General features: G+C 37.1%; 1 protein-coding gene across 1 annotated transcript; it reads right to left on the bottom strand.

Moving 5' to 3' along the window:
* Nucleotides 1–115: 115 nt before the first annotated feature.
* LOC6569010 (basic-leucine zipper transcription factor A) lies at nucleotides 116–17,824 on the bottom strand. Its single transcript, XM_001995119.3, has 4 exons — nucleotides 17,340–17,824; nucleotides 1,124–2,375; nucleotides 802–1,019; nucleotides 116–738 (listed from the first exon to the last, which is right to left on the bottom strand). Exons 1-4 carry the CDS (start codon nucleotides 17,589–17,591, stop codon nucleotides 625–627), a joined length of 1,836 nt encoding a protein of 611 aa, XP_001995155.1. The 5' UTR covers nucleotides 17,592–17,824; the 3' UTR covers nucleotides 116–624.
* Nucleotides 17,825–19,833: the final 2,009 nt, after the last annotated feature.

Below are 19,833 nucleotides of genomic sequence, written 5' to 3'. Positions count from 1 at the left end.
GAATGAAATCGAAAATGGTGTTTTAATTGATTATTCAAATTACATTTCCACTCTGATTGAATTAGCGACACAATTTGCAATTTGTTTTGTATTTGTTTGTTTATCGTAATTGTTTTTTTTTTGTGTTTTTTATATGTATGGTATCGATATATAATTAATTCATTGTATAAACTAACAACATCATCAGTTAATTAATTAATTAATTCAAAATGTGACAGCAGCCATCACTTTTCGTACCAAGTGAAAAAATATAATGAAAATACATATTTCAATCGAAGATCATCATCCGAAGAGAAACGAAAAACTTTTTGCACTTAGAAAATTAAACAGCAGAAATATATATATATAGATAAATATATATATATATATGCGTACTGAAATTACACTTTTTGTAGCTTAATTATTAAATGTGTGTGTGTGTTGGGTGTGTGTATCATTTGATGAAGGCGCTTCACAAGGTGTCCGTCCAATCGTCTCTCGTTGAGCAAACTAATTTAGTTTAGAATTAACAACAGGCTGAGTTTTGCTTTCCAAATGATTTGATGCAGAATATTTTAATATGTGTACGTAGTGGTGTTTGTTTTCCCATCGCATCCTTGACTCGTCCCTCCCCCTTCTCGCCATTTAGATCTGGGAGCGCAGGCGTGGGCGAGGCAAGTCCCCGAACACTGGCTCGCCATGCACACTCTTTGCCAATGCCTTGATGCTGGCCGCAATGTCCACAGTATTGTCCAGCACCTAAACATTAATTAATTATTAATTAACCTTTTATTATACATTATCATTATGTTGTACACTCACCTCCTCATCCTCGAGCACAGCCGGATGATGATGCTGATTGTTGTTGTTGTGGTTATGGTTGTTGTTGTTGCTGGCACGCTCGGCCAGCGGCGAGTTGGCAATCTCAACGGGCAGACTCCGAGCAAAATTAACCATAAATTGACCACGAGCTCCAGCCCCACCAGCAGTGGCGCCACCACGCATCGGTATGGGCAAAGAGCTGTCCAAATCGAGTGCGTCTATCGGAAGAAAAATATTAATTATTGGTTTACACAAGCAATTTAAATGTGTTGTTGATTAATTGGATATTCATTTAGATCGCACGCTTTATCAATCAACTAACCCTCTGCCTCATCGGCATCGCTCATGTTGTCCTGCTGCTGCTGCTGCTGTTGTTGCAAGTGCTGCTGCTGCAAGCGCTGATATTGCTGCTGCTGCTGCTGTTGTTGCTGCTGCTGCTGATAGAGGTGCATAGCCTGGCTGGGTGCATCCACATCCTCCAGATCGAAGAGACAATCATCGGCATCGTCTCCGCCAGCGGCAGCAGTTGTTGACAACAACAATGGATTGCTGCTGACAACAGTTGCTCCCTGCTGCTGCTGTTGCTGCTGCTGCCTGAAGGTGGGACTGTTGCCGACGCTCATCGGCGTGGCTTCTGGTGTGGCGGGCGGTGTATCAAAATTGGACATTTTGCGCGACGTCATCGTCGATGAATTAACGGCACTCGCCGGCAACTGTTGATGCTGTTGCTGTTGTGGTTGCTGTTGTTGCTCCATCATAAAACTGGGCGGCTGGATGAGTGGTGTGGTGGGCGTGGTCGGCGGTCGACTGCTCAACGTGTTGCGACGACGTGTTGCCGTCGTTAGTGCAACCACCTCGAGAGCAACGGGTAGGCCACGATCCAAGAGCTCACACGTCTGCTCCGGCACCTGCTGGATGAGACGGCTGAGGAGTGCCGCCTCCTGATCACACTTCTCCCGGAAACTCTTGAGCAGCGCAAACTTTTGCTCCGTATAGCGTTCGATGCGCTCAGTGGTCTCATTTATCTCCGCCTGGACGCGTGCATGTTGATAGGCCTGCAATTGACGCAATCTCTGCACCCGGCCATCGAGCGGACAACTGTTCTGGGACTGCAGCAGCGAGCCAATGCTCAGGTTCGATGTGGAGTTTAATATGCCAGCCGATGTTGGTGGCGTCGTTATCATCGCTGACACTGCTGATGATGATGTGGCCACATCATCGGCTGCTGCTGCATCGTCCATGATGAGCAGCTGAAAGATTTCCGAATAGGATTTGTGGCTACGACGCTGTTGAAGCTCCTCATCGGTGGACGACACCAGCAGCTGACTGTTGATGAGGTACTGGTTGCTTGGAGTGGGTAGTGTTGCTGTGCTGGGAGTCGTGGCGCCAGCGCCGCTAACATTTATTAAACGCTTGGCACACAGCACCATTTTGCAATTGATGCAAATGTAAAATTGCCAACTCTGATTTGGTTGATTGTGATGCGGCACAGCAGCCACGTCCAATGTGAGGCTATAAATTAAATCACGCTGACTTATGGCATTTACGGTTAGATCTGGAATGGGACCATTTGCCTGCGATCGAAAGAAACAGAGATAGAGATAATAATTAATATTTTAATCTCAATATAATATTATTACACAACACAACATAAGTTAACATAAAGTAACATAACATATGTTAACTTAACTTAACCTAACATAACATAAGTTAACATCACTTACCATAACATAACTTAACAGAACATACACAACATAACTTAACTTAACATAACAATCCCTAACATAACAGTAACAGTCTTTTGTATTTAGCATATAATCTGTTAATTTCAATTAATAACAGTAACAGTATACTTTTTAACATATAGCCTGTTAATTGCTTTAAAGTTAAACAAGCGAGAGTTAAGGCAACGAGAGAGAGAGAGTAGAATAGATATTAAATTAACATTTGCATAAAATGACCAAACTGTTTTCAAGAGAGTAGAATAGAGATACAAATTTACATTTGCACCAAATGAACGAACAGTTTTATAGCCATTTTGATTAGCTGCCAATTCAAGTTTCAATTAATGTTAAAATTTTATTGTTCTTCCTCTTCTGTTTAAAAATAACTCTTGCCGGTCAATGACTGATTAGGCAACAGTTTTGATAACGATAACAAATAGACAAGTCGCTTTGCCCCCAAATCGATAAAAAAAAAACAGAAGAAAAAGAAATGTTAAAATAACATGCAACAAATAGTAGGCGTTGCCACATGTCTATATTTAATCAACGCGCATATCGATTAAAATTGTGCAATAATTGCTGCATGATTATCGTGCTGAGTAATTGTATAATCTATAAACGGCTGGTCAATGCCTGATTAGCCTTTTTGCTACCGATAAACAATTGCTAATAACAATTACATATTATTTAAATTATTTTGTTAACAATTTGTATTTGGTATTTGTATTTGCATTTGCTGTGCACAGTAGTTCAAGTGCAAATTTGTCAATTATGTTCTTAAGAATGTTCAAGTCAAGTGGTTCTGCTTATCAGAGAGAGTGAGAGAAAGAGAGACAGCTAGAGAGAGAGAGAGAGAGAGAGAAACAAGTAAACAACAAACAATTAGTGCAATGGCAAAATGTTGTTGAGCCCAAAAAGAAACAGCACTACTTGTTTTTCTTCTGTTTGCTTTTGTTGTTGTTGTTGTTTTTATAGCATAATTATTGGCACAACAATAGACGTGTGTGTGCGTCTGTATGTGTGTGTGTGTGTAGTAGTAGAACGAACTCTGACAAGACAAAATCAGATATCATATATAATGTATAAATAAAACCAGGTACTCATCACAATTATCGTCAACAACAGGCAGAGAAAGGCAAAAGGCAAAAAGGCACACAGACAGTCAGTCAGCCAGACACATAAAGATATAACGTAAGCGCAACAAAATTGTCTTTTGATTATAATATGAGCATTTAAATGAACATCACTTGGTATACCCTGTAATAGAATCTAACACGAGTTTGTACACTTTGCACATTCTATAAGTGCTGCAAACTGAATTGCATTTCTTTTATGATGTTATTTATATGCACTAAAATCGGTTCATGTTTCTAGTTCTTAAAAATATGCAGAATTTCGACAAGCGTAATCGGTAAAGTTGCGTTTAGGGTTGCCAGCCATTTATAAACAGCAGTTGAAAGCAGAGGTGGATCAATGTTCGCTTTATTAATGATATATATCAGAGTAAAAAGTATTTTGTATTTATAAAATAGTTTTAATATTACGAAAATCTAGGTTTTCATTGAGTTTAACTTTCCAAAATGTCGCCAAAGCAGTTTGCAGTAGTTTGTATGTATTTAATACAGGGTGCTTTCTAGTCAAGCCACCGCATTTGTGGCAAGTAGCACGTGTTGGCTGTGTGATAGCAACTATGCTAAATTTGACACTTAGTTTAAGCACAATACTCTCCCGTATATATATATATATATATATATATATATATGCATAAGCCGACAAATAAACTAACTGAGCAACCCTAGCACAGTCCAGGCCGGTAACTGAGCGAATTTAAATTGAATTAAGGTATGAAATGCAAACGTCAACACAAATCAAATAACAATGTTTCTCCTCTGTCTGGCATTTTTTTATATTATATATATATATATATATATATTTACATATATATGTGTGGTCAGCAATTTTTCTAATCTGCGGCAGGAGGGGGCTGACACTAGTTTGATGCATGTGGGATATGCTACAAAAACAAGACAAACATCATCAACAACATCATCAGTTGGAACTAAATGCATAAATTAAACAACATGTCACAAATTGCATTTGTTTTGTGTTTGACCATTTAATTTTTGATATATACGCATATATATAGTATCTATATATAGAATAGTAGAGTGATTCGTATTGTTCGAGTGTTATCTAAGCGCTAGCTGAGCTCTTCCGCATTTTGCAAATGCAGTTGAACCCAGAAAATGGGGTTCAAAATGTTCTTTGTCGCTTAACAAATTATTTGTGTGTGCTGACAAATTAAGCTGATACTGATTTAGATCAGACTTTGATAAGATAATACTTTTAATGCAAGGCTTTTAGTATGGTTTCCTTATGCAACTGATAGCACCAATTAACTGTCATCATATTTGTATGTTTCATTTATATTCAATGTTCCCAGTTCATCAACCTATTGATGGGTTATAAAAAATTGATTTATGTATGAATTTTACCAGTAGCATTAGAATATTAGATCCCTCATAGTTTCATATAGCTAATTAACTAACTTTTACTATTAAGAATTAAGAAAAATGCTCGAATTAATTTAGACCAGACATCAGTTCAATTAAGCTGCTGATTCAGTTTGATAAATATCTCTTAATTAAATCAATGTGTTCAGTAAGTTTTCTTGTTTGTCTTTGACAGACTTAATGAACTACCGGCAATTTTAGCAGTTATAATTTTATCACACTTTTAATAGTTGACATCTTTTAACTATTTTTAACCAACTACCAAGAACTTTAGCTGAAAAGCATTTGTTAAATGGCATTTTAAAAGTGTTCGACCAACATTAGAATAACAAACCACGGAAAATTCTCGCATAACTTTAGCGAGCCCACATGCATAAATTAGACATTTTATATTTTTGTCCTTGCCACCAACAAGTGTGACCATGCACCCAACCTGCTCCTGCTCCCCCTCACCCTCTGGGTACAGTGGGTACACCATAAAGCGGCTGGCTGCTGCTGCTGCTTGGTTATTAAATGTTGTCGCACAGCACACATAAAAAGTGTTTTGCATGTAAATTGTTGCTTTAAACGACTTGTTTACTCTTCTCTCTGTCAGTGTGCAGTGCTGTTCTGTTCTGTGCTGTTCTGTGTGGTGTAATAATATCTAATCAGTCGAGACTCTTATTATATTTATGTACTTTAGTTTTGTTTTTGTTGTACAAACAGCAAACAACAAGCAAATGCATTCATTAATGTCAAGAGTTTTTAGTGGGCCTTACGAATATATTTGTCTGGTTTTTGTTGTCGTCGTGTCTTAAAACGCATTCAAATATGAGTGCATAATATATATATATATATATATACATATTGACCATGTTATTTTTGCACGCTTCTTCTGCTGCTTTTTCATGGCTTAATCAGTTGTTGTTATTTGCAAGTGCAGTTGTCACTTTGTGGTCGATTTGTCTGTTTGCTTGCGTTATTTAAACTGGCTTTTTTATGACCATATTTTTGTACGCGTGTTATTCCTTTTTGGATACGCTGATTGCATCGAGAATGATGTCGTCGAGTTTATATTGCCCTGCTATGGCTTGGTATCATTAAATACATGAAATTAGCATAAAGTTAATGTTTTCAATTGAAATGTTGTATTATTTTTGAGTTAAACCATGATCAATGAGCCGCTATCTATGGAAATCGAATGGAAAACCGAAGGGTATTGGGAGTCGGTAAAATCGATAAGTGCAAGTCGATAAACCATTTAACTCTCTCAAGTTTAAAGCCACCAAGGAATATATGGTTGCTATGAATTTAAATCCACAATCAATTTTTTAACTTTAAATGCAGTATTATGCTACAAGCCAAACCAAGATCGGTTAAGTTTCTACAGATATATAAAGCTTTAACTACAGAGTATGGTATAGTCTGTTACTTGATTTCTTGTCCCCTTTTATTATCACACTTTTCCTAAAGTTGACAACAACTATATGCACCGCTCTCTCTCTCTCTGTCTCTCTCGCACTATCCTTCGCCATCTGTCTCCCACTGTTTACACAAATTGTGAGGTTTACTTGCAGTTTGTAAAAAGCGCATCTTTTTGTTGTATTTTTTTTATTTTTTTTTTTAGCTGCAATGTGCAAAATGTCAATGACTTCGACAGCAATAACAATTGAAACCCAGCAGCAGCAGCAGTCAAACAGTTATTGTTGTCGCTTAATTAACACAAACGTTGTCATCATCATCGTCGTCGTCGGCGGCTGCGCCAATAATAACAATTGTTGACTTTTTGTTAATTGAAACTAAGTGTTTCTCGCTGTTGCTAATTACGGATGGTTGCGGTTGTGGTGGCGCCATCTAGCGTGCGCTGTCCGCTTCACATCTGTCTAATTAAATGGCGATTTGTATTTTTATTTATGGCTCTCATTTGATTAATCGCATTTGCTCGTTTGGCAGAAATAAAACACGTTAATGCTAATCGACCCATCGAAAATAATAATAAATAAAACATCGCATGTTTCTTCTTGCTTTTTTTTTGTTTGTTTTTTCTTTGGAAATGGAGGAAACGTGCTGACGCGCACGTAATTCAAAACACCAGCAATAACAACAAACGACGGGGAGCAGTTATATCGAAAATCAATAAGCGAAAAAACACAATAAGAACAGCAAACGTTTAAAATATGTTTGGCATGCGAAGAGCATACATATTATCGATAAGTGCACTTGGCACTTGATCGATAACTGCACAAACGAGGCTTAAGCCTCGTTTAACACTTGCAGCAATGACTCTGAAACTATACTAACAGTGCTAAAGAGTCAATCTCTTAACAGCAGCCTTAAGCACTGTTAAGCCAGTCCTTTAGCAGCAGCTTGTTTAACATTCATTGAGTAATTTAAAGTTCCTTTAAAACTGTAACACTTTCAACTTCGTTCATTTGCAGATGTTACCTCTTCAGTCCAGTTTGCCTCAAACTGCATTAAATTTGCAGTTAGTTGATTTAAAGTTATCTTAACATATTTGGAGCTGAAACTGTATACAGACTTCTTCCCACGCAATGCATGTCAAACCCTGTATATTTGCAAATATTTCTGTGAATCTGTGTCGCACTTGAAACTAGAACCCAACGAGAAACTAGAAACACAATTGGAATGCATATCAGACTGTCTGTCTGGCTGCCCGTCCCCGTTCCCTCCCCCTTTCATACAGACCCCGTTCGACCGTCTGCGACAAAAATACGCCAGTTTTATGTAACAACAGCAATGCATCTGTTATTGTTGTTGCTGCTGTTGTTGTTGAGCTATAAAAATAACAACTTCCAATATTAATTTGCACATTTTGCATAATTTATATTGTTGTTTACTCTTATGGCGGTGGTCTGTCGGCTGGCAAATTTAATTGATTGTCCCGTCATTAATTATATGCATAGCGTTAGTTTTCCTATGTGGTTCTCAGACTTTGCACAATAGTAAAATAAAAAAAGTGCGCAGCAAATTTCAATTATCTCAAAGATAAAAACAAATACGAAAACATTCGAATTAAACTGTAACATTTAACGGTCAACACAATTTCGCTAATAACATTGCACTATTTAAAGATTTGCTTCCTGGCTGTGTCTATTTCGGTAACAGTCTAGCTTTGCATCCTTGGAACTTGAATGTTAACAGCTTTGAAATTGTAGAATATTCTTAACAGGAGATCTCCTTTAACAGCAGTCTTTAATTGAATTGCATATGAACAGAATATGCTTAACATCAGCTTAATGACCTTCAAACTGTATATATATTTGACAACCAGAACAGTGCCATGAAATTGAATATTAACATAATATATTTAACAGCAGGCTTTAAAATTGCACATTAACAGAATATTTTTAACATCGCTTATTTACTATTTACATTAATCAATCAGCAAACTATCCAAGCTAAGGTTTTTAGATCGAAAGAAAGATGCTTTTAATAGTCGCTCTGACAATAACCTGTTACTAAGCGTGGCCTGTGAGCTTGTTGCATGCTCCATATTATTTAACAGACAGGCTCATCATTTAACGTTTAATGAATTACTCTTGGCACACCTTATTTTTTCGGCAATGAAAATTTTGTGACTGACAAGCGAGACTGTTTTTTCTATCGCTCTCTCTTTCTCTTCCTTCAATTGACGCACATTTCGCCTTTGTTTTGTTTTTCAGTTGCTATTTTCGTTTTTGACTTGTATTTTTTTATTGCTCTGTGATAATAACTCGGTTCGGGTTTGCTTCGTTTCGTTTCGTTTCATTAGCCAAAAAAACAAAATAAGTTGTAAACAAATCAACGCCACAAAAGAAACTACGAAAATAATCTTTTATAGATTTGCTTGACTTTTTTCTGTGCATTTATATTTCTTTCTTTGCATTTCTTTTCATTTCATTTTATTTTTTATTTGCTTTCGGCGCGACTTAGTTTAAAAAAAAATAATACCCATATTTTGCTGTATTTTTTTTTTCTGCTGCTTCTTCTTCAGCTTTCGTCTCTGTGTTTTTTGTTGATTTTCTGCCTCCTTTTTCGGAAAGCGCAAACACAACGCTGACGCCGCCGTCGACGTCAACGTCAACGTCGACGCCGTGGCCCATTATCATAAACAACAGCTTTAGACAGCTGGGGCCCAACACACACACACACACGCACACACACACACACACACACTTCCACAGCGAAGCAGATAGGGAGGGAGAGAGAGAGTGAGAGAGACCGGTAACGGTGACGAGCCCCGACGCCCGACTACCTCTTTCCCTCTCTGTCGCACTTGGATTATACTCTAGCGACGCGATTGAATTGCCAATTCGGATTCCGATTCTTTTTCCGTTCAGTCTTTTTTTTTTCGCATTTTTTTTGTTTTTTTGCTATTTTTGGTGCGCGCTCGCATAAAAATTTTCCATTGGCTTTTGCTTACAGTCTTCGCCTTTGAGAGAGGAGTTTTATTCTTTACATGATGACTCACACTCTTCGTCTTCGCCAACTTGGCTTTACATGATGATGATGATGATGACACAACTTGTTTATGGCTAGCGAGAATTGTTTTGTTTTTTTTATGTTGAGTGCTTTGGCAAAACTAGCCAACTGTGTGCGCGCCTAACAGGATTATTCCAGCTTTGCTGCGACAATAATAACAACAAAAACAACAACAACAATAACAACAACATGCGACATTTGAGAATGCGGCTTATATGGGAGACTTATGCATGTTTATGTATGCAAGATTTGGCTTATGCATGAGAAACCTCTGTTCTTGTTGTTTGCATTTTGGAACGCAGCTAAAGATTTGTTTCCATAGCTTATGCCAAATATTCTGGACATGTTTGCAAAACTTGCTGATATGCAACAGTCGCAGCTCACTACAATGGTTAATTAACATGAGTGGGAACAATAGTGTCATTAACATAAATGTCATTAACGTAAATGTCATTATCATAAGTGTTGCCAGGTGTTGATTAATACAATTTGAATTAAACTGTAATGTTTAACAGTTAGCTCGATTTCGTAAATAACATGGTATTATTAACAGAGACTTTTCTTGCAGTTGCTTTCTGGCTGTGTCTATTTTGTTATAAGTCTAGCTTTGCATCCTTTGAAATTGCAGGTTAACAGAGCTTCAATAGCAGACTTATTCAAGCATATTAACAGAATATGCTTAACAGCAGCTGATTTTCTAATCATTTACAGCTGTTAATGGCACATGTTTATGCTTATGGCTAGTTACTCATTGGAAGTGTTTGGAATAAAGTAAAGTAAAAGTGGAATAGAATTTCTGTAACAGTCGCATAACTTAATAACTGTTGATTAACATGACTTTTGATTAACAATGTTGTCATTAACATAAATATGTACATAATCTTGCGCAAATGTTGCCAGGTGTTGATTAATAACAATTGAGTCATTATTTTAATATCCCTCTCACTCTCTCTGTCTTACACACGCCCACCACACATTTAAATGGGGTTTCTTATCAGATTGCAGTCATCTGAATTTGTTTTTCCTCATTTTCAATGTCGTCGAGTCCGAATTACAAATTACAAAATCTGATAAGCAACACTCAACACAAACCCAAACAACTCGAATGAATCTATGATTAAGTGTCTACATTTTATTTGCTAATGATTTATTAATAATAAGTCTCGTCTCAGACTGGAATTCAAACGAGCACACTTGTTTATATATATATATAAAGTAATGTAAAGCAAAGTAACGCATAATAATAATAACAGACGACGCTCATAACTGTAAATTAAGCGCAACAATATTTACACACCGGGTCCGGTTTTTTTCTTCTCTTTTTTTTACTGCTGTTATTGTCTGGCTGTTGTGAGGGTTGAACAGTGGGGGAGGGGTTCGCTGTTATCTAAAAACTTTGACAAACAATTTTCGTTTGACGTGCGTTGTTTTTGTTTAGCGCGAGCCGAGTCGAATCGGAGGAGACCGGGTCTAAATTGTGTGGTAGGCCCATATCTGTGATAGACACACACACACTCACACACACGTGCAATGTATACATGTGTGCGTTACTCAAATTTGATATACAAACAAGCTTTTTGCTTCGTCTGCAGCAGCAGCGGTTAATTGTTAGTTTATAATATGAGATCATTTATTTCTATTTTTTTTTTCTATATTTTTCGGGGTCTGTCGTCTATCGCTTTTTGACATTTGCTTGATTGTTTAAATAACCTGATAAGCGTCTATTTATAGATTGGTCTCAGAATGCAAAAAAGACAAGCCCAAATTTAACAGCTGTAATGTTAAGGCGCTGCTATTGCTAAGCAGCGGCTGTTAGTCTGCTGCTGATAGCTACTATTTAACAGCTGCGCCATTTTACTTTTCACTCTCGCTTATGTAAATAGACATGGGTGTCTGTGTGTGTTTGTAATTCTAGGTGCAACTTATGCATGTGTGTGTGTGTATTGTTTTATGTTTATTTGAGGCAAACAAATCTCAGGCCGCACATTTGACACAAATTCGGCGGCCATTGTTTTTTTTTCTTTTTCTTCTGTTAAGTAAATATTTATGCGCGCAGGCATAATTTTAAGTGGGAGAGAGAGATCGGCAACCCCTTAACAAAAATCACGCAACCCAAACGTGTGTGCACAACAAGGGTGAGGGGTAGGGAGTTATGCACCCCTTTTGGCCCTCGTCGCCCAAAACAGCATACTTTTTTCTTTTTTTTTTTTAATACACACGCAAATTAGAAAATTCGAAACATCTGCTCAGAGAACCAGCGAAAAAGGTGTTTTTATTTTCAATTCGTGTATTGCTGTTGTTGTTGCTCTAGTTTATTTTTAGCCACAGAGCAACAAAAATTGAATTTATAGTTTTGTTTACATGCAAATTGGCAACACTGGCATCTCTCTCTCTCTCTCTTGCTCTCATTCTCTCTGCTTGTGGTCATTGGCTGCTGTTAAAAAGGTTAAAAGTTTAACAGCGTGCGTTTAACGCTCATTAAATGTTATGACTACAGCAACAGCATCAACAAGAAGTCGCAATTGTCAAAACTGCACCCCTCCTGTCCCCCCGCCTATCAACATCCGCTGTCAACTTCTCCTTGTGCTTAAGGTGCTGCTGTTGTTGGCTTCAAGGTTATATTTGTTAAAGATTAACATTGGTTTTCAATTAAGCAACACATGCTGCTGCCTGAGAGAGAGAGATAGAGAGAGGAGAGCAGAAGAACATGCTGTTTTGTTACACCAACAGCAGCAGTAAAAGTGACAAAAACAATGCTTCTCAAACTTTGACCTTGATAGGTTTTGCTTGTGCTTTTCAATTTGGGGTTGCTTTGATTTTATCTTGCAACAAAAAAACCCTGAGGTGTAATAAGAATAACTAAAGTATTATTAACACACACACACACACCCCTGTGTTATTTTTATAATAAATTAATATTCATTTTGTGTTTAAATGTTAATTTTTTTCCCCAATTTAATCTTGCTTCCTTCCTCATCAGCAAGAAATTAAGCATAAATTTCCTTTAACTTGCCAAGTTTAATCATAAAATATTTAGCAAGTCATTCGAAAAGCATAAAAAGATGTTTATCGCAAAAACGTGCGGAGTCTTTAAAAAAATCAACATACAAAAATACAACAAATGTTGTGATTAGAAATAAATACATATTTAGAGAGATAATTGAATTCAGAGTGCTGCAGTTGAGAAAACAACCAGCGTACAGTTTGAGAATGACTACGAAGAGCGTCTCACTTTGATTGCGGTTTGATTAGCACTGAGCTTTGCAGCTGCAGATAACAGCAACAAGTTTTCATCAACTCCCTTCTTCGTTGGCTTTTCAATTCATTCATTTTACTATTTCGTTTTGTGCTTGCACTTCTCACTGTACATTTGATAATGCCTATTTATAGAGCATCAATTGCATTCATAACAGTCTCTCTCTCTCTCTCTTTCGATCACGCGCCCTCTTTGATTCATAACTGTTAACTTGGCAAAGTTGTTTTTAGTATGGTTTTTTTTTGTCTCACTTTCGTAAGCCACAATCTAAAAATAGACCAGCATCTTTTGTATATTTTAAATATATATTTATAATTTGTATATTAATGAACTTGTGTTGTTCGTGGCTCGGCTTTTAATCAAAACCCGTTTATATACACATTTGTAATATATTAATTAGTAATAAAGCGCCGTTTTGTTATGTTAATTCAATTCGCCGCTGCAGGCGATGATGTTCAATTCGCCGCAGCAGGTGCGGTGAAATCAGAGCAACAACAGGCGAAATCACAATTTGTAAAGCGCTGAAAACAAACTAATTATGAGCCTAATCATAAATAAATCAATTAAAACACCAACAGCAACAATCGACGATTATCAGACGCGTCGCAACTGAGTCGCCGACGGCGACGTCAGCGCATATGTCGCATTGTTGTCGTCGTTCGGTGCTGCTGCTGTCGTTTTTACCGTTTGATAACCTAGAAAAGCGATTATAGTGTTTTTTTTAAGTGGGGGCTCCAAAGCACGCTTTGACTATACTCTAGCGTTAAATGGACAGAAACTTAAAGTTGATAACAGTTGCGTTAGTGTGTGTGCTGTAAAAGCTGCGCTCGCCTTAAGCGACAGCTGTGCAAACAACACAACAGTTTGACAGCCAGCGATTTATCTTTCCAACTGTTAATAAAATTGTTTAGTTTTTAGCTGCTGCCCTTCCAAGCGTGCTTTATGGGTAAATATTTTCAGAATCGTTGTTTGCTTATGTAAATCTCAGCATTGACAGCTGCCTGCTTGAACAGTTTGGTAGCAATAGAAAAACAGCTGCTGAAAACTACGTAAGCAACGAGGAAAGTCAAACATTCCGCTATGTTTACATAAGACAACAATGTAACAGGATTCCCTCCCTGCTCCCAATCCAAATATTAAAGGTATACTTGTTGTTTTAAAGTTTGACAGCCACTACTCAAGCGCTCTTGTTGACAAAAGCAGTGCCTGGAAAGCAAAGGAGTCTTCTCTTGATCTTGTTACAGCTGTTAAGCGTAACGGTTGCTTCTGTTTAGACGGTCTTCCTTACAGCTGTTAATAACAGAGCTGTGACGTCCCTGCTGCTGTTAAGCTACTCTCACTGTTATACACTCTTTTGGTTTCGTTCAAATAAATGCATATTAAATGATGCCTAATGAATGATGTATCAATTGACACACGCGCCTCGCATATAATTTTTTTTATTATTAAGGTTTGCCCATTAAAGCTTAACAGCCTTGTTTTTTAACGCCACCGCATTTTGTGTTGTATTAATTATACAAATGTTTTCTGTGTTATGCATAAATTCATGCTGCTTAAGCCAAAATCAAATGAAGCAGAGGCCTACGCATTAACAGAGAAGATGCAGAAGAGAGCAGCAGCAGCAGTTGAGCAGGAGGAAGTGTCTGGAGGGGAGGGCAATTTAAAAGAAGCTGTTTGTCAACTGCCTTTTGTCAGTCTGCTGTTTATCAGAGCAGAGTGAGGGAGCGAGAGCGAGATAGGTATAGGTATGGGTTGTGAGTGTGGGAGCGAGGGAGGTATAGGTTGGGGAGCCTTTGCTCTGTCCTACACCCTGCCCTACATACGACAACGACTACTCACCCATCCCACCACACCCCCTCCTACCTAGCTGGCCATTGGTCGACGTTTGGAAATCTCGAAAACTTGTTTATACAACAAAAATGTATAAACAAGTTTTTTTTTCGTTGCCTTCTGCTGCTGTTATTTTATTTCGGCTGCTGCCTTCCTTTTTTTTTTGTATTTTTGCTTTGCTTCTGGCTTGTCGTCAGTTTCGTAATTTATTCTAAAAGCGTTCCGTTTTCGGGCTCTATATGGAGAGAGCAAGAGAGAGAGAGAGAGAGAGAGAGAGAGAGAGAGAGAGAGAGACAGAGAGAGAGAGAGAGAGGGAAAGAGAGCGCGCGAATACATATTTATATATAGTAAATATATATATACATATATATATATATCTTTCTACATATGTGGCTGATTTGTATTTAAATACTCGCCGCTTTTGCTTGGCTTTTTTAAAATTCTTTTCTATTTTTTTCGTTTTGTTTTGTTTTGCGCTTTGAATTATTCAAAATAAAACTTTTAGTATATTTGCCAAGCGCGCCTTTGTTATTATTGTTGTTGTAACTGCTGTTGTTGTAACTGTTATTGTTGTTGTTGTATGCCTCAGCGCTTTTCAAGTGGGTGTTGCAGAAACAATAACAGCATGTAAAAACATGCTGCTTTTAGTATTTTTATAGACTGTTCAATGCTCTGTTAATAACATTGTACTTGTTGATTACATGTGTGGATTAGTGCCTCTTAAACTGTGACCTAACAGCTGTTGCTCTACATGTATTAGTATGTTAGACATTTGAAGACTTGATCTGTAATTTAACTATTGTTGATTAATGATTAATTGCTAAGACAATATACCCCATTTGAGGACTGATGTGTATAGGGTATTACAAGAACTTTTGCACGATCTACAGACCGCAACACAAACGAAACAAAACCAAACAATAATAACTATAATAATAATAATGCATAACAAGTCAATTTCCATCAAAATAGACGCATAATGCAAACCAATCCACCCACAAGAAACCAAAGTTGGAGGGGGAGAAGCGTTTGCGGCATTTGTTTGCGCAACGGGTGTGGCTAAGCAGTGTATATCTGTATATATATATATATATATGTGTACGTAAGTTGCTTATATATATATATGTATGTAAGTTGCTTAACCTATGCCCTTAATTGTTAATGTAATTGAGCTGCTCTGCTTCTGCAAACAGTTTGAGGCTTTACAGTGCCTGCCAAATTGTGGCACGTGCAACCGGCAAGCCAGCAGCAACGGGAAGACCGAAAAGACCCAAAACAGAAACAACAAAACTGAGCAACTACAGCTGTTGTCTGACTTAACCTTGAAAAACGACACACACACACACGGGCAAAGAGCAAAAGTTTTTTGTTTTTGTTTTTTTTTCTTACGCGTGTCGTGTCTTGTATATTATATTTGTTTTCTTTTTTTATTTTATTTTTTTGTCAAGTCATCGCCACAAAAAAAGATAAATAAAAAGAAATCAAGCTAAGATATTCAAAAGAGGCATTACTCATTATTCATTATGTCGAAGAATGAATAGGATGCGGGAATAAGACAAACGGCAGCAATTTAAGCATATATCACATATTAAATTATACAATAATTAATTGGTCCAGGCTTATGCAACTGATAACAATCAACTTTATATATTATTTAATTATCGGAATATAATAGTGAAACTACTATTTAGAACAGGGTGTTCTATTTAAATCTTACCATGGGGATTTAATTCTGGTTTCGTAGAAGTACTATTCAAAACAAGGTGTACTTGATCTTAGTACTGTTTACGAACAGGGTGCTCTCATTAACTCCCCCTTTCACCTTTCATCAAAAGCCGCAAAACAAAACGGACAACAACTAACAAAAACAAGAACAACAGAAAAAGAAAAACAATTCTTGATGACTTCACTTAACCCCCGTGTGACATTTTCGTATGTTCAACAAAAAAATAAACGAATTGTATAAAATTATGCAAATTTACACGAAGCGATGCCTATAGCCCCACCCCCTACCCATACCCGCACACATAAATCATAAAAATATGTGATATGTAAATGTCATAAATTAAAAGAACGCATCCCGAAACGAAAGCGGAAAAACTAAAAATAAGGCGATCGCTTAAAGGCCGAAAACAACAACACCCATACATATACATACATATATACGAATGAGAGTAAATATATGTATTTATGTATGCATGTGTGTTTGTGTATGTATGAAAACAGGCAGGCAGGCAAAGAATGCATACAGGGTGTTCTGGACGCAGGAGTCGGCACACAAAACAGGTGTAGAACAAAATCAAAAAAGAATATATATATATATATATATTGACCAATTGCCAAGCAAAAGACAAAAGGCAATTTTTTTCTTTCAGTCTTTTTCGATGTGTCTATGTGCCTATGAATGACCCTATTTGTTTTTGTGCTGCTGCTGCTGCTTCTTCACTACCATACATACATATCTATGCGTGTGCGTGTGTGTTGTGTCAAGCATAGGCAGAAACTGCGTTTGGCCGGCACACAAAGCATAAAGAACGATAATACACCCATACACACACACGCACACAGGCACGCACAGGCAGCGGCACACAGCATACTTATGTATGTGCTGGGCTTCTTATGCTGCGTGGAAAATGGTTGCGCATAAGTCGGAATGTGATAAAAATGCTTAAAATTAAAATAAAAACCAACACACATACACATATATGTTGTTACGTTATGTTCATATTAAATATTAACATTGTTCAAACTTACAATCTTGAAGAAATCCATAAAATTGCTGTAGTACAGAAAATCCCTTGGATATTTTTGCACAAACATCTGCGACAACAATGCTGGTAGAGACGAATCGCCGGCTGCGCTGCCGCTGTTATTGTTGCTGCTGTTGCTGTTATTATTATTGCCATTGCCGCCACCCACTCCACCCGGAGCAGAGTTGCTGGTGAAGCTGCGCTGCAGCTGCGGCGAGGTGGCATTAAAATTCAAGCATTCGCACGAGATCATCATGATTAGTTTAAGTTTTGATTTTGGTTGTTATTATTATTATTAATGTTTAACGGTTAAGCTGCTTTTGTTAAATTGTAATTGGGTGTTTTGTTGTTTTTCGTTTTGTGCGTGACTTCCTTGTTCGTCCTCTTTCACGGTTTTTTTTTTCTTTTGGGCTTTGCGGCGCGGGCGCGTACAAAATCACTAATAAAAAAACACCCGCAACTATCTTAGTACATCATTTTAGCGTCCGTCCCGTTCAATGTGCATTTTTCGAATGAGCTTCGATTATCGAATTTCCCGATATGCCTCGGTGTGCGTGTGTGTGCCAACATGCAAAACGATGTGCAGCCAACTTCACGCTGCCCACAAAATGTTAACTGTCAGACCGGCAAGTCCGGCATTTTATCGAGCTGTTATACGAAATTGTACAGGTTTCATGCAAATATCAAATAAACAGATTATATCATAATGAAAATGTACATTTTAGCTAGCTATATGTTGTATTTATACTACTTCATTGATATTGTTGCATGTTTTGTCGTAGCTTGTAGCGTGTGCAATTTAATTAGTAACATATGTTGATGCTCAAGTGGTACTGTTAACTAACGCAAGCGCTGTTAACGCAGATGGGAGCACTGTACACTGATATCGATATAATGTGTACGGTCACATTGTTTTGGCGTTGCTTCAAATCAGCTGTTTGGTTATTTGGCGCAAAATTTGTAAAGTTTGAGTTAATTTAATAATAAGTAATAATTTATTAAAAGTGTGTAATAGAATTGTTGTGCTTGTGCGAAATGTGTTCTAAAAAGTAGTTGACTACTTTATTAAATTGAGTCAGAAGAAGGTATATATGCATCTTGTTTATTTTATCATTTCATTTCACTTCATTTTTCGTTTTTGGTCTGTCTTATTAGAAAATTAAAAATGCATTTGATATTCTTGCATTTGCCTCTTCACACTTTATTTCTTTTGCTGTGCTTTGCCTTGGATTTGATTAAATTCAAGACAAGCCTGCTTTGCTGCGGCAAAACATCAAAAATGCATGCAAATTACAATAAAAAATCTACAAAAACTAAGGCGTCGGCAAAGCGCCATCTTGCGGGGGTGGGGTGAGGTACGCTTAGTGTTGGTAGCTCTAATTTTAGGTTAAAGCTGAATAACTTAAAGCCTTTCACGGGCATAACTTGTTCAACCGATTTTCAAAAATTATTGCTTTTTGATTATTTTGTTATCTGTAGAATAATATTGCATATCAATTAGAAAACTCGATTTCAGGTTAAAATTCGTGCAAAAATCTTAGCCTAAGCAAACAAGTAGATCAAATCTTGACATAGCCATAACTTTTTCAAAAATCAACAGATTTTGGAAAGTAGTTTAACCTCAACAATAATACTACATTCAAATTCATTATTAATCCCATATTAGAACTGGCTCAGTTTTTGCCACTTCAAAAGTAGTTTCATAAAGATTCGTTCGTCCAATTAAATACTGCACTCAAAACAGAGTATTATACGCAACGGATACGCCCCCTTTAACTTTTCGATTGCAGCATATTTGGCAACAGAAATCATAAACGGCGACACGTGCCTAGGTTAGCCGGGTTAGCCAGCTTAGCCTGCTGGAGGCCATCTTCATAGTCCAGTTACAACTTACCAGTTTTTTCCTCTTCTTCTTCGTTGCTTCTTCTTTCTTTTTTGCTACTGTTTTCATAAATTATGCGCGGTTTTTGGCACCTGGCTTTTTTGGGAGGGTTTCGCAGCGGCCACAGTCTAGTTGAGGGCGCGTGCAGCAATTTTACAGCTACACAGAAACATCAACCTAATGAAAGTGTCGAGCTCAACATACATATATATATATATATGTACACTCAGAAAAAATTTCCTCATTTTTAGAAATTCACCTTATTTAGAAAGTAAATTACTGAAAATTATTTCAGCGTATATTTTCAAGAATTTAAAAATAATACAAATTTTCAGTTTGCTTTTTCAACTCTAACATTAGCTATTTTGTTGCTTATATTTTGTTAGTAAACATTAGTATTTTAAGAGCATTTTAGATGATTTACAAAATGTAATTTGATAAAACTTACGACTCGGCCTTCAATACAGAAAATAGCTAAAACATTATTATAAAAGCCGCAACATATTTCTATTTTAGTGCAATTGTCATTTTAGGGTGCTTATTTTTCTGAGTGTATGCATGTGTTTGCTATACGAGTATAGTTGTAATAGCGACTTGAACTAGGCTGGTTTGGTTT

The sequence above is a fragment of the Drosophila grimshawi genome, unplaced genomic scaffold (genome assembly GCF_018153295.1).
Source record: "Drosophila grimshawi isolate 15287-2541.00 unplaced genomic scaffold, ASM1815329v1 contig_1367, whole genome shotgun sequence".
NCBI lineage: Eukaryota > Metazoa > Arthropoda > Insecta > Diptera > Drosophilidae > Drosophila > Drosophila grimshawi.
The sequence above is the reverse complement of the archived record's forward strand: the minus strand, read 5'-3'. Positions and strand labels throughout refer to the sequence as shown.

Coding starts and splice junctions, on each gene's coding strand:
- LOC6569010 (XM_001995119.3), bottom strand. CDS start 17,591: ATGATGATCTCGTGCGAATGCTTGAATTTTAATGCCACCTCGCCGCAG. Junction 2,376..17,339: donor TTATGGATTTCTTCAAGATT/GTAAGTTTGAAC, acceptor TTTCGATCGCAG/GCAAATGGTCCCATTCCAGA. Junction 1,020..1,123: donor CGATGCCGATGAGGCAGAGG/GTTAGTTGATTG, acceptor TTCTTCCGATAG/ACGCACTCGATTTGGACAGC.